The sequence below is a fragment of the Oryctolagus cuniculus genome, chromosome 7 (genome assembly GCF_051225735.1).
Source record: "Oryctolagus cuniculus isolate XC-2025 breed Fujian yellow rabbit chromosome 7, ASM5122573v1, whole genome shotgun sequence".
Classification (NCBI taxonomy): domain Eukaryota; kingdom Metazoa; phylum Chordata; class Mammalia; order Lagomorpha; family Leporidae; genus Oryctolagus; species Oryctolagus cuniculus.
Window position 1 is genome coordinate 60,321,821 of NC_142873.1, and position 20,063 is coordinate 60,341,883.

At 55.3% G+C, this 20,063-nt stretch overlaps 1 protein-coding gene and 1 pseudogene across 6 annotated transcripts; both read left to right on the plus strand.

Moving 5' to 3' along the window:
- The first annotated feature begins 5,065 nt into the window (after positions 1–5,065).
- On the plus strand, positions 5,066–19,080 carry KCNA2 (potassium voltage-gated channel subfamily A member 2). Of its 6 annotated transcripts, none has more exons than XM_051856038.3 (3): positions 5,066–5,380; positions 7,235–7,563; positions 8,024–19,080. In XM_051856038.3, exon 3 carries the CDS (start codon positions 8,173–8,175, stop codon positions 9,670–9,672), a length of 1,500 nt encoding a protein of 499 aa, XP_051711998.1. In that variant the 5' UTR covers positions 5,066–5,380; positions 7,235–7,563; positions 8,024–8,172; the 3' UTR covers positions 9,673–19,080.
- On the plus strand, positions 12,501–12,616 carry LOC127493897 (U2 spliceosomal RNA; annotated as a pseudogene).
- Positions 19,081–20,063: the final 983 nt, after the last annotated feature.

Genomic DNA, 20,063 nt, shown 5'->3' on the forward strand with positions numbered 1-20,063 from the left:
CTTGGAGCAGGCACTAGGTTTTCATAGGTCCATTTTGTGGATTGGGACCTGAGAGTGAAAAAAAATGCTTTTCCATGAGTGCCAAGCAGCTGAGTCCAGAACCCACTACAGTCCTGTCTGACTTGAGGTCTTAGTCTAATCTGTCTGTGTATACTGGTCTCTGAAGTCCTAACTTAGAAGCTGGCACAGTGGCATAGCGGGTTAGGCTTTCACCTGCAATGCTGGCATCCCATATGGGCACCAGTTCAAGTCCCGGCTGCTCCACTTCCAATCCAGCTCTCTGCTATGGCCTGGGAAAGCAGTAGAAGATGGCCCAAGTCCTTGGGCCCCTGCACCCACATGGGAGACCTAGAAGAAGCTACTGGCTCCTGCAGCCATTTAGGGAAGGAACCAGCAAATGGAAGATCTTTCCTCTCCTCTCCTCTCCTCTCCTCTCCTCTCCTCTCCTCTCCTCTCCTCTCCTCTCCTCTCCTCTCCTCTCCATGTCTTTCAATATAAATAAAAAATAAATTTAAAAAAAGTCCTAACTTGGGGCCAGCATTGTGGCAAATGGGTTAAGCCTACAGTGCCAGCATCCCAAGTGGGTGACAATTGAAGTCCTGGCTGCTCCACTTCTGATTCAGCTCCCTGCTAATGCACCTGGAAAAGCAGAAGATGGCCCAGGTGCTTGGGCCACTGCCACCCACATGGGAGACCCTGATTATATTCCTGGCTCCTGGTTTCAGCCTGGCCCAGTCCCTGCTGTTGTGGTCATTTGAACAGTGAGCCACTGAATGCAAGATCTCTCCCCCTCTCTCTCTCCCTCTCCCCCCCCCACCCTAATCTCTCCTCCCTCCTCTCTCCGTAACTCTGCCTTCAAATAAATAAATAGGTTTTTTTTTTTAATTTTCAGTTCTAACTTTAGCTTTGTGGTTGGAATGTTGAGCACATACTGCCTACAAAGTGGTTCCATGGGATGCCAGCTTGGAGTACAGGACCGAGGGACAGGGGACAGAGGAGACCATCAGCTCTCGAAGGCTCCATGTGCTTTTCCAGAAAAGCAGGTTGCTCACAGCGCTGGGGAGCCCGGTGACAGGAGCCGACCTGCACTTCAGAGAGGTCACCCCCACTTGGGAGGAGAAGGGTCCAGAGGCAGGGGGCAGGGAAGGGCTCTGGGGACCAGGCCTGCCAGACTCGACTCTGGGTGGCATGAGGTGGGAAGGGAATCTGAGAACAGTGAAGGGATGCAAGGCCGAGGGGCTGAGGGAATGTGGAGGGTGTGTCGGGGTGGAGGAGGAGGAAACGAGAGGGGGTGAGGACTCCCCTGCTTCTGCTTGGGTGATGGTGTGAATGGTGGTGTGTCTCCCAACAAGGGGACCTGAAGGAGAAGCAGAGCTGATGAGTCAGCAGCCCGGGAGCGAGGCCTGGGCACGAGCCAGCTGCGAGCACGGGCCCAACAGGCTGGGTCACACAACCTCGGTTGTGGCCTTGGTCCACAGATGGAGCCGCTTACCTCTGGGGGTGCCTGGGACTCCACACTGATGCCAGCCATCTGCTGAGGCCCCTGTGGAACCTGAGCTGTCTCACAGCCGTCACAGTCACCTCCCCTGACATCAAGAGACACCGTGATTGGGAGGTACACCACAGCTGGCCCAGGCACCGCCCTCCACAGGTGACTGCTGTCACAGGTGGTCCAAGGGGAGGGGTGGCAACACAAAAGACATCTGCCAGGACACCTGCATCCTAACCACAGGGGACTCTGGTCCTGGCAGAGGAGCCAATGGAGGTGACAGCACTGGCAGAGCGATGCTGTGGACCGCTGACACTCACTGTCACAGCCACTGCCCTAGGCTCCTACCTTCCAGCCGCAGGATGAAGATGCAGAGTTAGAGAAACTGAGTCACAGAGCGAAAGCGGGTCTGTTGGCACATTGCCGATATCTGCACCACAGTGGGATGAGCATATAGCAGCAACTCAGAAGTGGCACCAAGGCCCAGGCCTCCACACAGGAGTCCCTCCAGGGCAGCTGGAGCTCATTTCAGAAGGCTTCCTGCAAGAGGCTGACCTCGCCTTGTGAGTTGGTGGAAGATGTCTGAGTAAGCAGGGGCTGCAACAGGTGCTCACTCCACTGCCAAGGGCAGTCCTCTGACACTGGGTGGGACACAACAGCCAGGACAGCAGCCACAGCAGGGCGGGGAAAGTGTGTCCCTCCACGCCGAGCAGGCTGCTTGCTTCTACAGGCACATGAATGATTCTGACAATGGAGATCTCAATGCACAGCACAGCCAGCGTCAGCGTCCCCCCTGCTTCCCTCCCTCTCCCCTTCTCCCTCCCTCCCTCTCTCTCCCTCCCTCCTTCCTTCCTTTCTCTGAACCCTATGAGGCCCAAGGCTAGGGCAAAGGCCATCCTCATTTTACACGTCAACTACTGCACACAAAGGTCAAGTGGATGACCTCGGGCCACCAGGGTCTACCTGCCAAGACAACAGCCCAGACTGTGCACAGCCCTGGCCGGATGCTCTAACCCAGGTCCTGTAGGCGTGAGAAGCATCAGCAAAGCTGCCCCAGTACCCAGCACAGGGCAGAGCTGAATCTGCACCACGGCCCTGCAGCTCTCAGTGAATGCACGCACAGTGCATCACCAGCACTAACCCCCTTCTAAAACAGACTTGCAGAGGCTGTGGGGAATATTCCCTGTGTGTCTGCAGGGGCTGCTGAACTGAATCCATGCTCCGGGGACCAGAAGTTGAGCCTAGAAGCCTGGCACCCTGCTAACAGCCAAAGTGGGCAGCAGAATAGCATGGTGACCTGCAGTGCCACTCAGCCGAGGTTTCAGTCCTCATCCACCCTGGACAGCGACTGGCCTCTCCGAGCTTCAGTCTCCTGTACTGCAGAAGCAATGCCATCTTTCCCACTGGGCAGTTACAGGATTAAATCAAAGGATCCATGGAGGCTGTGAGCCCAGTGTGCCCCTGCTCTGCCTCACTAGAGACTAGAGGGGCTGTGACACCACACGGATGAGTGGCTTGGTGGGTGAGCATCAGGCAGAGGCAGTGGCCATGCCAGGAGGGAGGGCTGGTTCCCTGGGAGTGACCCCTGCGGGAGAACTCGTGAAGTCTTTCTAGGATCACAAGGACTAAGAAACCCTCCCGCCTGGCCCTCTGCCCAGGTGCATACACAGTGCTGAACTCATTATTTTATTTATTTATTTGTGCGTTCGTGTGTGTGTGTGTGTGTGAGAGAGAGAGAGAGAGAGGGAGGGAGAGAGAGAGAGAGAGAGAGAGAGAGAGGAGAGGAGAGGAGAGGAGAGAATCTCTCCTCCACTGATTCAATCCCCAGTTGTTGCAGCAGCCAGGGCTAGGCTGAGGGCAAAACCAGGAGCTAGGAACTCCAACCAGGTCTCCCATGTGGGTGGCAGAGCCCCAAACTCTTTAGCCATCACTGCCTCTCAGGGTCTGCACTGGGAGGAAGCAGGAATCTGGAGCTAGAGCTGGGTACCAAAGCCAGGCCCTGCGATATGACACATGGGCATCCTCACCGCTAGGCTCACACCCACCCCAGCTCTTCCTTTGGTGGACAGTTGTCACCGTTCATGCTCTCTGGCAGTCACCACAGCTCTCTGCTGAAGGCAAGGTCTGGCCCTCAAGCAGGAAACCAAACGCAGGGCAAGAGAGTGACAGTGATCTCTGGGGTTTGTAGCTCTGCCCCAGGGAAGGGACTAAGAGACACGCTGGTTCTTCATCTGCAGCCAACGTCAAGAAGTGGTGAGCACTGGGAACCTGGAAGGAAGCAAGTGACCAAGCGTCCCTGTTAGCCAGCTGGCTGGCTGCTCTGTAACCAACTGCATCCTTCTTACCTGGTGCAGCTGCTTTGCTCTTCATTCCACAGATGAGAAAACCGAGAATCACAGTTTTGATGGCTTGGCCAAGTTCACACTCCTAGCAAGTGTTAGGGCTCATGTTCTTTTTCTACTTGTTTGTTTTTTTTTTTTTTTTAAGATTTATTTGTTTTGATAGCCAGAGTTAGAGAGAGAGAGAATGAATCATCTATCCACTGGTTCACTCCCTAGATGACCACAGTGGCCAACACTAGACCAGGCAGAAGCCAGGAGCCAGGAGCTTCATCCAGGTCTCCCACATGGCCTAAGCACTTGAACCATCTCCCACTGCATCAGCAAGCTGGATTGGAAGAGGAGCAGCTGGGACCAGAGCCCATGTGGGATGCCGGCATTGCACGTGGCAGCTTTATCAGCTATGCCACAGCGCCGGCCCCTTATGTGCTTTTCTTACACAGCATTGTCAAACCAAGGCACTGACAAGGACACCTCTCAGGGCCTCGTCCGGGAGCTGACACACGAGAACTGCATGTCTCCAATCGGGCCAATGTTTAATTCTCCCTCAGGCACCTCTCTCTTTCTCCATCTTCTGTTTTAGCAGAGGGAGGTAAAGGAAATACAGCCAGATGGAGTGGATGGGGGGCTTCTGAACTGTTGTCACCTCAAGAACTCAGCGTGGCCAGCAGGAGAACAGGCCCTTGGCGCTGGTCGGGAGAGGCTGCCAGAAGTGGCACAGGGCAGGGTGAGGGGAGTCAAAAGAGCAGGGTGAGACCTCAGGCCCAGTGAGGGATGCAGCAAACAGAAAGAATGGGCAAGGTGGCCCTGGTGACCAGGCTCTGGGAGACCATGCAAAACTAAGCCCGAGGCTGGCAGTCACCAGGAGACTGAAGTCTGATCTCAGCTCCGTCTGGGTGACTCCCTCTGGCTGGGTGACTGCGGTTCTGGGAGACATACAGCAGGGGCTTGGGACTGTCCTCAGGTGGCTCCTAAAGGCACCCTGGACCCCCTGGGACCCTCCATGAAGCAGAGGGCCTGCTGGGCTCCCCCCCCCCACACACACACACACGGCTGCCCACTCCAGGGTCCTGTCAGCTGCCAAGCCCAGAGCCCTTGGTAGGGCGTGTGAAAGGACTCACTTTGTGAGTGGCCGGCCCCTCCCAAGGGTAACTGCGTGCCCCAGGCTCTCCCTGCCCCGGGGCCCTTGGTGGGGAGGGCGTCAGGGAGGCCAGAGGGCCGGCCCTGCAGTTGTGGTCTGTTCCTGCCGCTCCCCAGGCCGCGAGGCGGGGGCAAGGCAGTGAGTTTCTGCCACCCTGCGGCCCGCACCTGCTGCACCCCTCTGAAGAGCCACGGCTCGGCTGGGTAAGAGGGAGGTGGGCAGCTGAGGCGGAGGAAAGGGCCCGCGGACAGGAGAGGACGCCGAGGGGTCTGCTGCTCCCGTCCGGCCGCCTCGAAAGAACAGCCTCCGGCCTGGGATCGCCTGCAGGAGCCTCTCCCAAGCGCTCCTCAACTTCTGCCCCTGCGGCACGCCGCCCCGCAGTCCCCCAGCTGAGCAGCCCGCGGGGATAGGGTCAGTAATTGCGGCTCCGCCGAAGAGTGGGGGTGGGGTGGGGGGGTCCCTCGTGGGGAGGGGGCCGAGGCCGGGGTCCGAGGGCGCCGCCAGCTCGGTGGCGGCGGCAGTGGCGCGCCTCGCCCCGCCGCCTCCGCCCCCGCCGGCCCCCGGTCCCTTTAATTCGAGTTCGCTGCCGGGCCAGGTGCGGCGCTGCGTGGCGCGGTGCGGCTGCGGGCGGCGGCCGGGCGCTCCGTACTCGCCGCCCGCGGGACTGCAGAGCCGGCTCCCGGCTGGCCGCCCGCACCCCTCAGCCGCCGCCGCCCGCCCGCCCGCCGCCAGGTCCTGCCGGCGCTGGCCCCAACCCAGGAACATGGAGGCTCCCGGTGCCCATCCGAAAGGGTAAATCGGTGTCGGGGCGTCGCGCTGCGCGTGCCGCCTCCTCTGCCTTTGGCTGCGGCGCGCACTGGAGCTGTGGGGCACCCGGCGGCACAGCCTGCTGCGCTGGGGCGCTCGGGCCGACCACTGCGGTCTGCCCGACCGAGCCCGGGCCGGGGCGGAGGAGAGAGGGCTTGCGCCCCGCCGAAGACGAGTGCGCGAAACGGGCTCGGGGACCCTCTGCGGGCGAGGGGCGGAGGGCGCGGAGGAGCCTGCGGGTGATGGGAAGTGCAGCTGAGCGTAACCGTGTCTGGTAAATAGCGCCGGCCGGCGGGACCACCGAGCTGCGTTCACCCCTCCGGCAGGATGCCGAGAGCGGCTTTGCGGCGGAGAGGGGCTTCTCCCCCGCTGCTGGGGGCCGCGGGCTGGCGCCGAGCCCCGCGGCTTAGGAGGAAGCGGAGATCTAGGACAGCAGCCGGCCTGTCCACGCCCCGCCCGAGCCCAACCTCGATCGTTTTCGCGTGCAGAGGGTAGCCTCGCGGGTCCCTCAGTTGGACCCTGAGGTCAAAAGCTGGACTGCGCTCGGGGTCGTCGCTGCGGGAGCAGAGCGCGCCGGGCAGGAAGGGGTTAAGGCGGCGCTCGCTGCAGCGGCGGGGCTGCAGGATCCCGTCCGCCGCGCGGAGCGGCGCGGGGAGTGCGCCGGGCGGAATCCCGGCCGCTGCCCGGGGCGCTGCCGCGAGGGCCCGGACCCCTCCCCGCCTTGGGGCCTGGGGATTGGGTCGGCAGGGGGCCAGCCCGGAAGCCGGCTTCCTGCAGGCTCCCCCTCTCGCCTCTCAGCCGGGTTGGCTGAGCGTTTGTTCTGAGCTCCCCGCCGGGGAGATGTGAGGATTTTTCTCTTGGGGGAGAAACCAGTGGTCGTGCGCCTGCCCAGCTCAATGCCACCCAGCTCCAAGGGAGGCCTGCGGCCCAGGGACCCTGGGGGGAGAGTAAGTTCAGCGGCCCAGCCACCCGGCCGGCTCCGGTGCGAGGCGACCTAGCTGTGGGAGGGGTCTCCATCGCCGAGCTCTGAACGAGCGCTTTGGGGGGAGGGGGGCAATGGGGCGCTTCTTTCTGCACAACCTGGCTGAGGTCAGAGCTTGTAGGCAGGCTGCAGTGAGCAAAGCCCTCCCCTTGGGTGGTGCTGTGCCGACCTGCAGAGCCAGGGGTGCGTTGCCCAGAGCCATTCCCCCACCCCCACTCCCCTGGTTGCTCAGGACCAGGGATGTGGATCAGCTCAGGGAGGCCCCTGGAGAAGACAGGCAGCCAAGCCCGAAGGTTTGCTCCCTGGGAGAAGGCGCTTCCAGCCCTGGGAAGCCTGCCCAGGAGAGGCTGCGAGGCTGAGGGATAGATCTGGGCAAGAGCCTGTCACCTCCAGCGAGTGAAGCTGCCAGAGCCCTCCGAAACCTTGGCACCAGCTGCCCCCAAGCCCTGGTTCCACCTTGCTCCTGTTTTTTCCAGGCCGGGTCACACCTCCTGAGGACAGCCAGGACTCCGGCTTTTGCTGAGCTGTGCATCTTGCCGCCTTCCTTGCAAAGGCTCCAGACCCAAGGCCAGCCGCTCTCTTCCTGCACGCCCCTGGCCAGGCAGCCCACTGCCCCTCCAGCTGGGCCCAGCCCCAGAGCTCACCTCCAGGACCTGGAGCCTGCCCTCCTGCCCGGCATGACTCACCATTTCTAGCTCGGTGAGAGGACGTGATGGGGAGTCGGGCGGCCTGTTTGTGTGTATAGGATACCTGCACCATCTGATCAGTTCTGCAAGGGAGAGAGCTTCAGGTTCCTGCCGGCCAGGTAAACCCACCTGTGGTGGAATGGCAACCATGTGTAGAGTTATGGGGGAGGGGGAGGAGTGAGGGGAGAGGGCAGGCAGAACACCCCAAACCAAGATCCTGCACCGTGATCCCTCCCAGGGTGCAAGCATCTGTAAGCCATTAGTGCAGTGTGTGGGAAAGGGGTCCCCTCCTTGTGTGGGGCTGTGTTCTAGGAAGCTTCGTGGTGCAGAGGGGGGCTGCACCCGCCACCTTCCCCCAGTGCCAGAGCTCCCTTGAAAGACCGACACCTGCTCCCTTCCAATGCCCCAGACGAGTTACAAGGTGAAAGGGAATTTTACTTTCTGGCCATGGTGCTGGTGGTGCTGGTGGTTGTGTCCAGGTGGCTTAGCCCTTGGCTGAGATGGGAGACCCAGGCAGCAGCCCAGGGCAGGTTGCCAATGCCAAGTGGTCTCACGTCCTTCACTGCCTCTGTCTTACAGCCCAGCGAGGCTGTCCCCAGCTCTCAGAGAGCTCTGGGGGCGCCCAGGCCAATGCTTCTGCGCTACCTGGGGCCGTTCACAGCACCCTGAGCTCCCTGCCACCAGGCAGCTGGAAGGCGTAGCAGGAGGCATTTCTCTCAGCCCCAATAATGACAGTGGCCACCGGAGACCCGGCAGATGAGGCCGCTGCCCTGCCTGGGCACCCCCAGGACACCTACGACCCCGAGGCAGACCATGAGTGCTGCGAGAGGGTGGTCATCAACATCTCAGGGCTGCGGTTTGAGACACAGCTCAAGACCTTGGCCCAGTTCCCAGAGACCCTGTTAGGGGACCCAAAGAAGCGCATGCGGTACTTCGACCCCCTCCGCAATGAGTACTTCTTCGATCGGAACCGCCCCAGCTTTGACGCCATCCTGTACTACTACCAGTCAGGGGGCCGCTTGCGGCGGCCCGTGAACGTGCCCCTGGACATCTTCTCCGAGGAGATCCGGTTCTACGAGCTGGGTGAGGAGGCCATGGAGATGTTTCGGGAGGACGAGGGCTACATCAAGGAGGAGGAACGGCCCCTGCCCGAAAATGAGTTCCAGAGGCAGGTTTGGCTTCTCTTCGAATACCCAGAGAGCTCAGGGCCCGCCAGGATTATAGCCATCGTGTCCGTCATGGTGATCCTGATCTCCATCGTCAGCTTCTGCCTGGAGACGCTGCCCATCTTCCGGGACGAGAACGAAGACATGCATGGCAGCGGCATGACCTTCCACACCTACTCCAACAGCACCGCCGGCTACCAGCAGTCCACCTCCTTCACCGACCCCTTTTTCATCGTGGAGACGCTCTGCATCATCTGGTTCTCCTTTGAGTTCCTGGTGAGGTTCTTTGCCTGCCCCAGCAAAGCCGGGTTCTTCACCAACATCATGAACATCATTGACATCGTGGCCATCATCCCCTACTTCATCACCCTGGGGACAGAGCTGGCCGAGAAGCCCGAGGACGCCCAGCAGGGCCAGCAGGCCATGTCGCTGGCCATCCTCCGAGTCATCCGGTTGGTAAGAGTCTTTAGGATTTTTAAGTTGTCCAGACACTCCAAAGGTCTCCAGATTCTAGGGCAGACCCTCAAAGCCAGCATGAGAGAACTGGGCCTCCTGATCTTCTTCCTCTTCATCGGGGTCATCCTGTTCTCTAGTGCTGTCTACTTTGCAGAAGCCGATGAGCGAGATTCTCAGTTCCCCAGCATCCCGGATGCCTTCTGGTGGGCAGTCGTCTCCATGACAACCGTAGGCTATGGAGACATGGTTCCAACCACCATTGGGGGAAAGATAGTGGGCTCTCTGTGCGCCATCGCAGGTGTGTTAACCATTGCCTTACCGGTCCCAGTCATAGTGTCCAATTTCAACTACTTCTACCACCGGGAGACAGAGGGAGAGGAACAGGCCCAGTACTTGCAAGTGACAAGCTGTCCAAAGATCCCATCCTCCCCTGACCTAAAGAAAAGTAGAAGTGCCTCCACCATTAGTAAGTCCGATTACATGGAGATCCAGGAGGGTGTGAACAACAGTAATGAGGACTTTAGAGAGGAAAACTTGAAAACAGCCAACTGTACCTTGGCTAACACAAACTATGTGAATATTACCAAAATGTTAACTGATGTCTGATCGAAACCTCTTAACATAACTCACAGCTCCATGGAACTAATGCAGATGTTGCATAATAGCCTGCATTGTAGTCAGTGTGTTCTACAGTGTGTCTCTGGTTCTGCATGGAAAGCAATAGTTGTGCAAGTGACTTTCGACCTTTTGATTTTTGATTTAGAACACAGAATATCTGTCGTGGCTTTCATGCAAACCTTCATCACCTGCTGTTGGGTTTCCAAAGATGGGAGTCACCTATGGAGCCAGGATTTTAGAAAGACACATTGAGGCCACCTCATATCCAGTACTCAAACCACCATATCAGTGCCACCTTCCTTTCCTAACCAAATGCCCACGACACCCAAGAGATGCACGCCCCTCACCCCGACCCCGCGTCCTGTTTGAGCTCCCTCCCTGCCCCTCACAGAGGAGCACTATCATGGCTTATGGCTTAGCTTTAAAGCTCTGGGTCATTATTCAGAAGGTCATTCCTTTTTTTTTTTTTTTTTTTTACATTTAAAAGAACACACAGTCCTGTGTGTTAGAATTCCTTTCCGTGTCTCAGGCTGGGGTTTGCAAATTGCAGTTGCCAAGTTAGATGCTCGGGAGGCTCGTGTTTCATAACGGAAAATGCTGCATTCTGCTTTTTCTCTGCAGTGTCGGTGTGAGGGAAGCCCGGGGGAGGGACAGTGAGCATGACGGAATGTGAGTTGTCAAGTTTCACATTGGTTCCCCTAGGCCTGCAGGGAGACACTCACAAACCAAGGGACCTCGCAGCTCCCAGATTTCACCATTTCTGCAGGCTTCAGGGTCACAAAAACATGTGCGACTTCTTTTACACTGGACTTTGAGGAAATCTGCTTTCCTGGTGATGTGGCCCGGCCACACTGACACTGCAGTGAAACTTACCAGTGATGTGCTAGAGCTGCATGGGTGTTCTTGCATGAATCTCAATATTTAAAACACAGGAGATAACCTATTTTCTTAGTAGCCTACACAGTATTCATACTTAGAGTATTAATAGCCATGGAGTGGCATTGAACTAGGGGGTCCCCCCCTCACTGGAAGAAAGGCTAAAGCCCTCTGTCAGGAGAGGAAATATACAATTTGGAATGGGGAACCTAAACTCCTGGCCCTCCAGCCCTCCCATCCCTGCTCTTCCAAATGGGAGTGCAGACATCTGCCAGGCCAGGAGAGTGAGCAGGGAAGGCAGCATCGAAACATCCACGGGGCTGCACCTTAGGAACTGACCTGGTCACAGGCGTGGCTGCACAGCTGACCAGAGCATCATCTGGTCCTGAGCAGAGCCAGGTGGGTCTGTGGATCCAGTGTATATAAATAGATATCCAGTATCTCTTTCAGACATTCCTCTACCTAACTAGCTATAGAAAATTGCATTGGAACATGGTATAAGCTTATGCAATATTTTTGACACAGGGCAATTTATGCATGTGTTTGTGTGCACTAGAGTATATATATACATATGTGTGTATATATATGTACATAGACATATATATACATACACACTATATATATACACATTATATATATATATATATATATTCATCCTCTGGAGTTCAGGTTCAGGAGCAAATCCACTGCTTGGTGGGTTGGTTGTCTAAGAGGCCTACTGGGTTCATCTGTCTCCTCGGTGACCGCATCGGGGCCTGGGTTTGCTGCCAGTGCCTCAGACACTCCAGTCTTCATGGATTCCTAGACGTTAGAATTGTCTTTCTGCCCTCCACGTGCTGCAGCTTCAGTTCCCCGCGGCTGAAGCTTGTCTTACTGAGTGCACAAGGGCCCCCAGGCCCTCACAGCTCCAGCTGTCCTGGGCCAGACCCACCCCAGGCCCCCTGTCTACAGTGCATCCCGTTCATCATCTCCATTCTCACCTTTCCTCACCCCGCTTGGTTTTCATTATCCATCACTTTCAGGAACTTGTCCCTAATGGACCCTGCTCTGAAACCAAGGACACCAAGGGGTAGGACTCCCTAGGACCAGATTCCACTGATTGGACTTAAAGGGACCCTCCCCACTGTGGAGATCTCTAGAGTCCAGGGCCAACAGATGGAGTCCCTAGACGATCCCAAGGCACCAACTTGACCACCAGACTCAAGCTCTTTGTCCATTAAATTGACAAGCCAGGGCTCTTTTTTTTTTTTTTTTTTTTTTTTTTTTTTTTTTTTTACAAAGAACCAAAGGATAGGAAACCAATTGTCCCCTGGCCCCGAGAACAGGTGGAGAGCAAACGGGGGCAGTGCATGGCCTAAAGGCCGGAGCAGGTTGGCCCTCGGATAAGATGGGGTTGGGGAGGAGGGAGGGCAGTGGTCTTGCCACACAGGCTTCTTTGCTCTTTCCCACAGCAGTGAATCATGGTATCTGGTTCCAGTCCAGTTAGCACCCACAGCTGTCTTGGGGGGTGGGGCACCAGCTTCAGGTGCTAGGCCCAGGGTGCTCACTAGTTCCTGGTCACCCGCATCCCCAGGTGGCTGCAGGGCATCCCGTGCCCAGCACAAAGCCTCCATGCTTTTCTTCCTCTCCTCACGGGAGGTGGTGCTGAATTTCCAAGACATGGGGTGAGAGGGACAAAGGCTTTCAGGAAACAGAAGGGAAAGCAGCCATATCAGAGGCTCAGGTCAGGAGGCAGGGGTTTTTATCTCTGTGTCCTTTCCTTGGCCCAGGACCATAAAATCTTCACACATGCAAGCATATCCACCACAAAGTAGAGAGTTACAACATCGCCCTGCACAGGTGCAGAACACACAACACACATATCAAATACACAGAGCCCAAACTAACATACAGGGCAAGCACAGAAGATACATGGTTAAACCTAAATAGACACACGCATTATCGCTTCTCGGCCTTTTGGCTAAGATCAAGTGTAGTGTCTGTTCTTATCAGTTTAATAGATACATGCATACTCGATACAGACACGGATCGTACTTAGCAATACAAAAGACCTACATACACCACGTACAGGTACACAGCCTGTAACTCAGACACAAAATGTACAGAAACTACATAGACACAATAGATATGCATACAGAATACTCACAGGATACTTTGCTGTCATTTCTGTTTGCAGACAGTGCACAGTGCTATACTGGGCCCACATGTCCAAGAACATACACACGAAACACTCCAGATGTGGACATATGCTCAGATCCTTTGTTCTGCCCTCAAAGCAATGAATTAATAGGCATGCAGAAAAGATCAGGCCTGATCACTTTTCCCTAATCTATGTCCATATCCCTTGGTATTCTTCAAGAAGTCACTTCCCCCAGACTCTTCTCTTACCTCCAGATTTCAATCCCGAGAAATTACCCTCGTGATTTAAAGCAGAAAGGTGAGCTACCCCCTTAAGCAGATGTCTGATGAAGACCAGGATTCTCATGGGGTTTCTGCCTGTTCACCTTTCTCCCAGCAGAACCCTGGGTGCAGGATGTGGAAGGACCTGAGACCCATGGCAACCAAGTATAGACCTCCCTGTCCTTCTTTCAAAGTGAGTCCACACAGCCCCACAGCCCAGGCCCCCTACCCACAGTATCCAGGGCCTCCAGATGTGGCCCTGTTCTCTAAAGAGCAGTGGTGGCTGTGCCACTGCAGGATCCTGGGCACAGGCCAGGGTGAAGAGGCCCCCAGTGGTCCCTATGTGCTCAGAGCTCCATGCCCTTCCATCCCCAGCAGCCTTGGTAGTGGCCAGGTCAGAACGCAGACGCCCTGCAGAGACCTTGCTCTTCCAGTGAGCACCTGGGCATTCGCTTGAAGAGATCAAGTCCTGTCCCCACCCCACTGCTGGGGCTCCCCCTGGATGCCCTGCCTCCCATCCCAAGGCTGTGCCTAGAGGAAGTGGCATACCAATTCCATGTAATTAAAACATGATTCAGGACATAAACCTAAGGCTAAAGAAGCGAACTTTTTTTAAACATGGGTTTTTATAGTTTAAGACTAGATTTAAAACTTCCTAAAATGATCCACCATTTTGGATGAGCTGTGGACCTGGTCCTTCCTACTGGTGGGACTAGCTGAGAGGTGAGTGCATTTTGGCAAAAGCTTCCCAAAATGTAAATCAGGCCTTGTGTTCAAGCCTGGATCAGGCGCCACAGTCTCTCTTCCTGCACCTGTCCCAGGTGTGCCGAAGCCTCCCCTGCTGTTGATGGTCACAGCTCCTGTTCTGCACCCAGGGAGCAGCAACAGCAGGGAATGAAACCGTGAATCCAAAACGCATGCATCTAATACAACCTGCTGGGACTTGTGCTTGCAAGGCCAGGTGCCAGTTTTCCTTTGAGCTTCATCAGGTGCCTCTGGACTCAAACCTTTGAGAAAGTTGGATTTTCAGGAGGCCAGAGGGGAAGGAGGTAAGGTTGTCAGGAGCAGAGAGTAACTGGGCTGTTCAAATTTCTGAGTCAACTTCTCAGGAGCCCCAATTCAAGGATGCTATTATGGCTCTGAGCTTCCCCAAGTGGAGTGGTATTTGATTGCTCTCTTAGCTTCTCTGCTGTCCTTGGGGGTTGCCGCTCAGCTGGGCTTCTGAGGATGGCATCCATGTGTGTCCTTGGAGTGTCCCTCAAGATTCCATTGGCCTGAGCCCCCATGCTGCCCCAAGAGGGTGAGGGTCTTGGAGCCAGCTTGTCCTTTCTGCTCTCCCTGGATCTCTCACTCTGTTGTAATGAAGACATTGGCCAACTTACTTCCTCATGATCAGAGTCAGCTGTGCAGAAAATCCTCTGGCCCAGGGTTCAGTGCTGTGCACATGGTGGAGAGAAGAGGTAGAGGTGAACTTCCCCCCAGAGGGAGCTTTAGTGTGTCAATTGCAGGTGAGGGTGGCACTGCTGTGTAGCAGACAGACAAGCCCAGTGCTGACTCATCCACCCAGGAGAGAAGGTGACAGTGCCCCATTGTCATAACAACCTGCATCAGTCTGAGAGGGCTGCCACGTCCAGGGTGCTCCTTGGTTACATAGCGGAGGTTCCCCCAGCCTTGGCAAGGAGTCCATTACCAGGTTTGAACCCACGCCCTTAACCTCATGAACCTCATTAGCCACCCGAGTCGACCAGCAAGCTAGAGGATGCTGGGAACTGTCTCAGTAGCTATTGTGACCAGCCCTGTTCCCCTATCACAGTGGCAGCAGGGACAGGCGGAGGTAGGAGGTCCTCTACAAGTGGGGGTGGGTCTCTTCCTCATTCTGATCCAGTTCACTTCTCCATCCCTTCTGCTTCCCTTGCCACCAAAGCTCAGTTCCATCTCTCATAGTTTGTGTTTGAATCATTTTAAAGAGGAAAAGTGCAATAAAATAAACCGTGACTGTTTTCTTTAGCAATAGCTCTTTCAAAATCTCACTCTCAGGACTGAAAAGTGATAGAAAGCACCTGGAGTATCAGATAATGCTCTTGATTTCTGGATGCTCGTTCGGTCTGTGGTTCTCTCTTCTTCCCACGTGTTCACGTGACTCCTGTGCTCTGAGGTCTGACCTCCTTCTGCAATGGACACATAGGCAGAGGTGCAGCCTATGCCCAAGGAAGGCCTTCTTTTCTGCTCCGTCTCCTTCCTGCGTGCACCACCCTGTGTCTGCATCTCCCTGCCCCTCTCCCATCTGCCTCCCCCGTTTCTGTCTGCTGTCGCCCGGCATCCTCACGAGCTCTACACACTGAAACCTTGACTTTGAATGACCTCACGCCAGCCCACCTTGCTGGCCCTCTGTCGGTCTGGCAGGGTGTCCTGGCAGCCTGCAGGAAAGCACTTACCAATAGATAGGAAGACAGCGTCCTGAGCCATCACGGAAGATCATTTCCATGCACTCAAAGCCATTACCTGATCCTCACGCTTCCCTTCTTCCTTTCCCCAGGGAGACGGATGCTGAGGGCATGCGACTCAGAGGTTTGCACCTGGGGTCAGGAGCCCAGGCCAATTTGGGACTTGCCCTCTGTCCTTCCTTCAGGATAGGCTGACTCCATGAGCACTGCCAAGGGGAGCAAGGTCTTGTGCTTTGGGGTCGAGATCTACAGGGCACTTAGGGCATGACAGCCGTGAAATAAAGATCCCACCACCCACTAGAGTATGTCAATGCACAAATATTTGCACACCCCACCAGGGGCTTCAGATGATCCCCTTTCCCTCAGCATCTGGGAGGTCAGATAGTCAGACTGGACAATCAGGGAAGACTGGCAACCCCAGGACCCACCACATTCCTTTTCCATCTACCCTGCCCTCTACACGTAAGTACAGCAAAACCTCAGCTAACCGACGGGGAAACCTCAGGGAAGGGAACGTTCTGGTTACTCTGCAGTTCTGTTGAGTGACAATGGGAAACCATGTGTGCTTCAACCTTTGTTGTTGAAAAACAAGTCCTAAGTAGGTGAGTGTACACTTTCCTGCCTTAGTAAGCAGAGTGTTGGACGATGACAGAAGACCTTGCCTTGCTCAGGGTCCATCTTCTAAACCTCAGTGCTCGATGTACAGAAATGGAGATGGAGCAGACCAAAGAGACAGGCTGAATGATGCTAGCCACAAGAGAGGCCAGAAGTGGGCCGCCGAGCACGCCCTGGCTAATCGGTAGTGCCCTTGCTGTCATTTGCCTCTTTCTCCTGAAAGAATAGTAAGAAAACATAATTTTCGTCAATGAAGGTTTTGGTTCATTGGTCCTGAGTTCTTAGGGGTTTTCCATATATACATATATCTCTCTGTGCGTGTATATATGTATAGTATATGTATATATGTATACCATTATTTAAAAGTTCTACGAGTATACGTTGACCAAACTCCCGGTCTCACTCATGTAATAAATCTGGCAATCCAAGGAATCAGCTGCATTGGTTTGAATTTTTACAATGGTCTTCCTTTGCCTTCTCTCCCCATCTCCAGTTCCGCTCTCTTTTCTCCTGCTTGGGGACTTGTCCAGAAGGCAGTTCTTTCACAACAAAAGAACAGGCTCCAGGATCGCCTCTTTCCTTTCCCTCCCAGGCGGCCGCCTGACTCAGGGATAAAAGGGAAGTGTGATCCCAGAGCCAGGTGCTCGGGCCTTTATTCTGCCTGCCCTGGCTGGCTGGAACCTCATCACTGAGCACCAGAAAACTGAGCCCAGCTCTGTAGCCCTGGGGGAGTGCAGAGCTGGAAGACCTGGTGGAGGACTGTTCTGTGTGGCTTTCTCTTTGCGATGAGTAGTGCCCTAGGTTTGCATTCGGTGAAATCTGAAAGTCACCTGTTTAATGAGGAACAAGAGTACACCTCTGCCTCCTGGAAGGAGAGCTTTGTGGAATCCAGGGAACTAGCAACTCATTCTGCGGTTGATTCTAAGTCTAGGCTGAGAGTTGGTTGCCCTAGAGCAGCTACGGTTTGGTTGCCTTTTGGGGGGTGAGCTGTGTACGTCACTCAAGAAAGCAGGTGCAAGCTGAAAGGTGTCCTCATTCTCTATCTTACCTTGCATTGTGGAGACCCATGGGTGATCACGTTGAATGTGTGCCCTCTGCCTGGCCCTGGAAGGGAGGGGTTTCTCCCTGGCACATAGAGCAATTGAGGTGGCACAGAGTGTTTTTCATCTCCCCTACTCCCAGGAACCTCCCCACGCCATGATCAGGTGGTATGAACCCATAATCCAGACTTAAACCGGGGCAGTCGAGGAAGGCCTGTCTGGATGCCTGCTTCTTACACTGCATGAGCCTCGGCAGACAGAACGGTCTGTGCCTGTCTCTGCTCCTAGAATAGTGAGATGTGCTCCAGATGCATCGGCAGCTGAGAAGTCCCTGCCTCATCCCACTGTCGGATGCACAGGGCAGGTGTGATTACATAATTCCATGGACAGCTGCTGCAACAGCTAGATAACTGAGGGCAGTATCTGCGTGGCTCCATTATTGGGCCTTTGGTAGCTACCCAGAGGACTTGAACTTGGGTCTGTGTCTTGTCTCTATCATTGCGAGAGGCCTTCTGAGCTCTGCTTCTCCTTGAAAGTGATTCCCTCGGTGCCAGCTGCCTCCTTTGTATGAACGCCTCACCTCCCAGGGCTGCTATGCCAGCTGCCTCGTTTGTATGAATGCCTCACCTCCCAGGGTTGCTGTAGGAGGCGAGAGAAGATGCTGGCAGGGAGGCACTGTTCAGGGGCTCACTGTGCTCCCAGACAGTCTCCACGCCAGCTGCTGACATTTCTGCCTTTTAAACTTAGGAAGTCGCAGGGCAAGGACCTTGCTCTGCCCGGTGGGGCTGGACGGGAGCAAACCAGCCCCAGGCTGAGCATTGGGATGGAGGGGCAGGAAGGGAGGCCTAGCTGGCTTTGCAAGGGTGAGTCTCAGCTCCTGAGGGTTTGACCAGGCTCTGTGCTTGCCCCAGTTCTGCCTTCACGTGGGATCCAGCGACCCAGTTTCCTTTTGTTCTTGTGCTTCGATGGTTCCTTCGTCTGAAGGGCCCCAGGAAGCTGGGAAGGCCCGTGACTGGGCTCCAGCCTGCTAAGCAAACATTGCCCCAGCCAAATGGGCCTCTCCCTGGGTTTCTGCCTCCCTGCCACCCCTCTGCCACCGAGGGTAATCTTGGAACAGTCAGGATTAGTGGTTCCAGCAATCAAGGAGGATTCCGTAGCTTTCATCAGGGCCGTAGCTATAAAGCTCATGAGTGGAGGATGCTAGCTCTTTTTCCAGGCCTGTGTGCTTCTGTGCTTAGATAAGCCGTCTCTGGAGATTTTATATATTATGTGTATGTGTGTGTGTGTGTGTGTGTGTGTAGATATAAAATGTGGACATGGCCGCTCACTTAAGATCATGCAGCACAGACTCTAATTAGGGTTTCCGCTGGTTTCCTCGCTGCTCGTGCGCATGGCTCTGCAGCTGCCCTCCCGTGTCCTGTCTCTAAGAATTGCTGAAAACTCCAAGAGGAGAGGCAGATAAATAAGCCTCCTTGGGATCAATAGGAGAAGGAACTCCGAGGCTGATGGTAAATCTTCGTCAGGATGATGCCGAGAGGGAACTGGGGTCTCCATGGTGATAAGAAGCTGGGGACCAATGGGAGCCGAAGGCGGAGCAGGACTTGTGGAGAGGACTCATGGGAGTAGGGAGTCATTTAACTCTTTGTTTGCTTTATGAAAATTTAGACACCAGCTGTAACTGCATTGCACAGGATGTGTAGATGTTATCATTCTTGCTGACATAACTCTGGAAGCTTGCAGCCCCACCAACACTGCCCCACCCAGAACTTCTGCAGCTGAGAGTTCCTGTGTCAGTAGGGTCTGATATTTGTACATAGGTTATACATACATGTGTACATATGTGCCTCAATGAACATTGCCTGTCCACCTGATCATGGGTGTACATAGTCTTCATAGAGCTCCACGGTCTTTTGTAAATATTGACACAAGTAAATAAGTATATAAATATATATTGATGAGGATTTATTTTAACATCATTCTGTGTGAAATGAAAAAAAAATAAAATTTTTGACAGACGCCAATGGCTTCCACCTTCTCTGTTGCCTGCTTGGGCTAGCGTTCCTACAACACGTTAAGTATGCATGCCCCGCTCCCAACCCCATTTCTGTGGCTACGAGGGCCTAGACAGGGCAGAATGGGAAGGGGCGCTCCTGGGTGCATCAGGGACCACCATGGCCATGTGTGCACCTGCCCTTGCCTGGGAGCCCGGTGTAGGTTAAGCAGGGCATAAGTGGGAGGAGGGAGCATTTGGGCCCATCTGCCCCATTGCTTCAGCACTCCCTGCGTCTTCCACGGAGCTGGGAAGCGTGTGGAGAAAGGCAACTCTCAGGGAACCATCGGCCCCCAGATGCACCCACTCTGCTGGCCCTGTCCCTGAATCCACCTCTGCTTCAGTGGTCTGTACCAACCACACCGTGAACTCCCAAGTGGGAGAGTGTGTCCCTTTGCTTGCCTCGGGGAGGGGCCTGCTTCTGCAGCGGCACACCCTCGGGGAAGACTCTGACATGCCCACACTGCGGAGGCACATCTAATTTCCTCCGGGGCTAGTCCACTCCCTGACCCGACTCTCCAGCACTCAGATGGCAGGTAGGTGGCCATAGGGTAAGCCCAGTCTTCAGCCACCAGCTCCTTCTCCACCTAAGACTCTCACTGAAAATCTCCACTTTTCCCCTTTCCCTTTGGTGGTGCTCTGCCCTAGGAAACTGACCAGAAGAGCAGCTGCTCTGACCTGTGTTTCTGGGCAGTGGGCACTGAGGCTACAAGGGAGGGGTGTAAGAAGAAGAGAATCATTTGGGACAAGTGCTTCTGCAGGCCCCATCACAGTGAGCGTTTCCTTGGTGAGGGGCGGGAACCAGAAAGCACCTATGAGACTCAAGAGCTTTGTAGAACCTTCCCAAGGGGCCTAGCAGCCAGGGCTTCTTGTCCCAAGGCAGGACATGAGTCAGGCTCTCAGGCCTGGTGCCTTCTGCCTTCACAAAGCTGAGAGCTGGGGGGCTGAGGGGAG

Excerpts from the sequence above, each read along its gene's own strand:
- KCNA2 (XM_051856038.3), top strand. The coding sequence starts at position 8,173 with ATGACAGTGGCCACCGGAGACCCGGCAGATGAGGCCGCTGCCCTGCCT.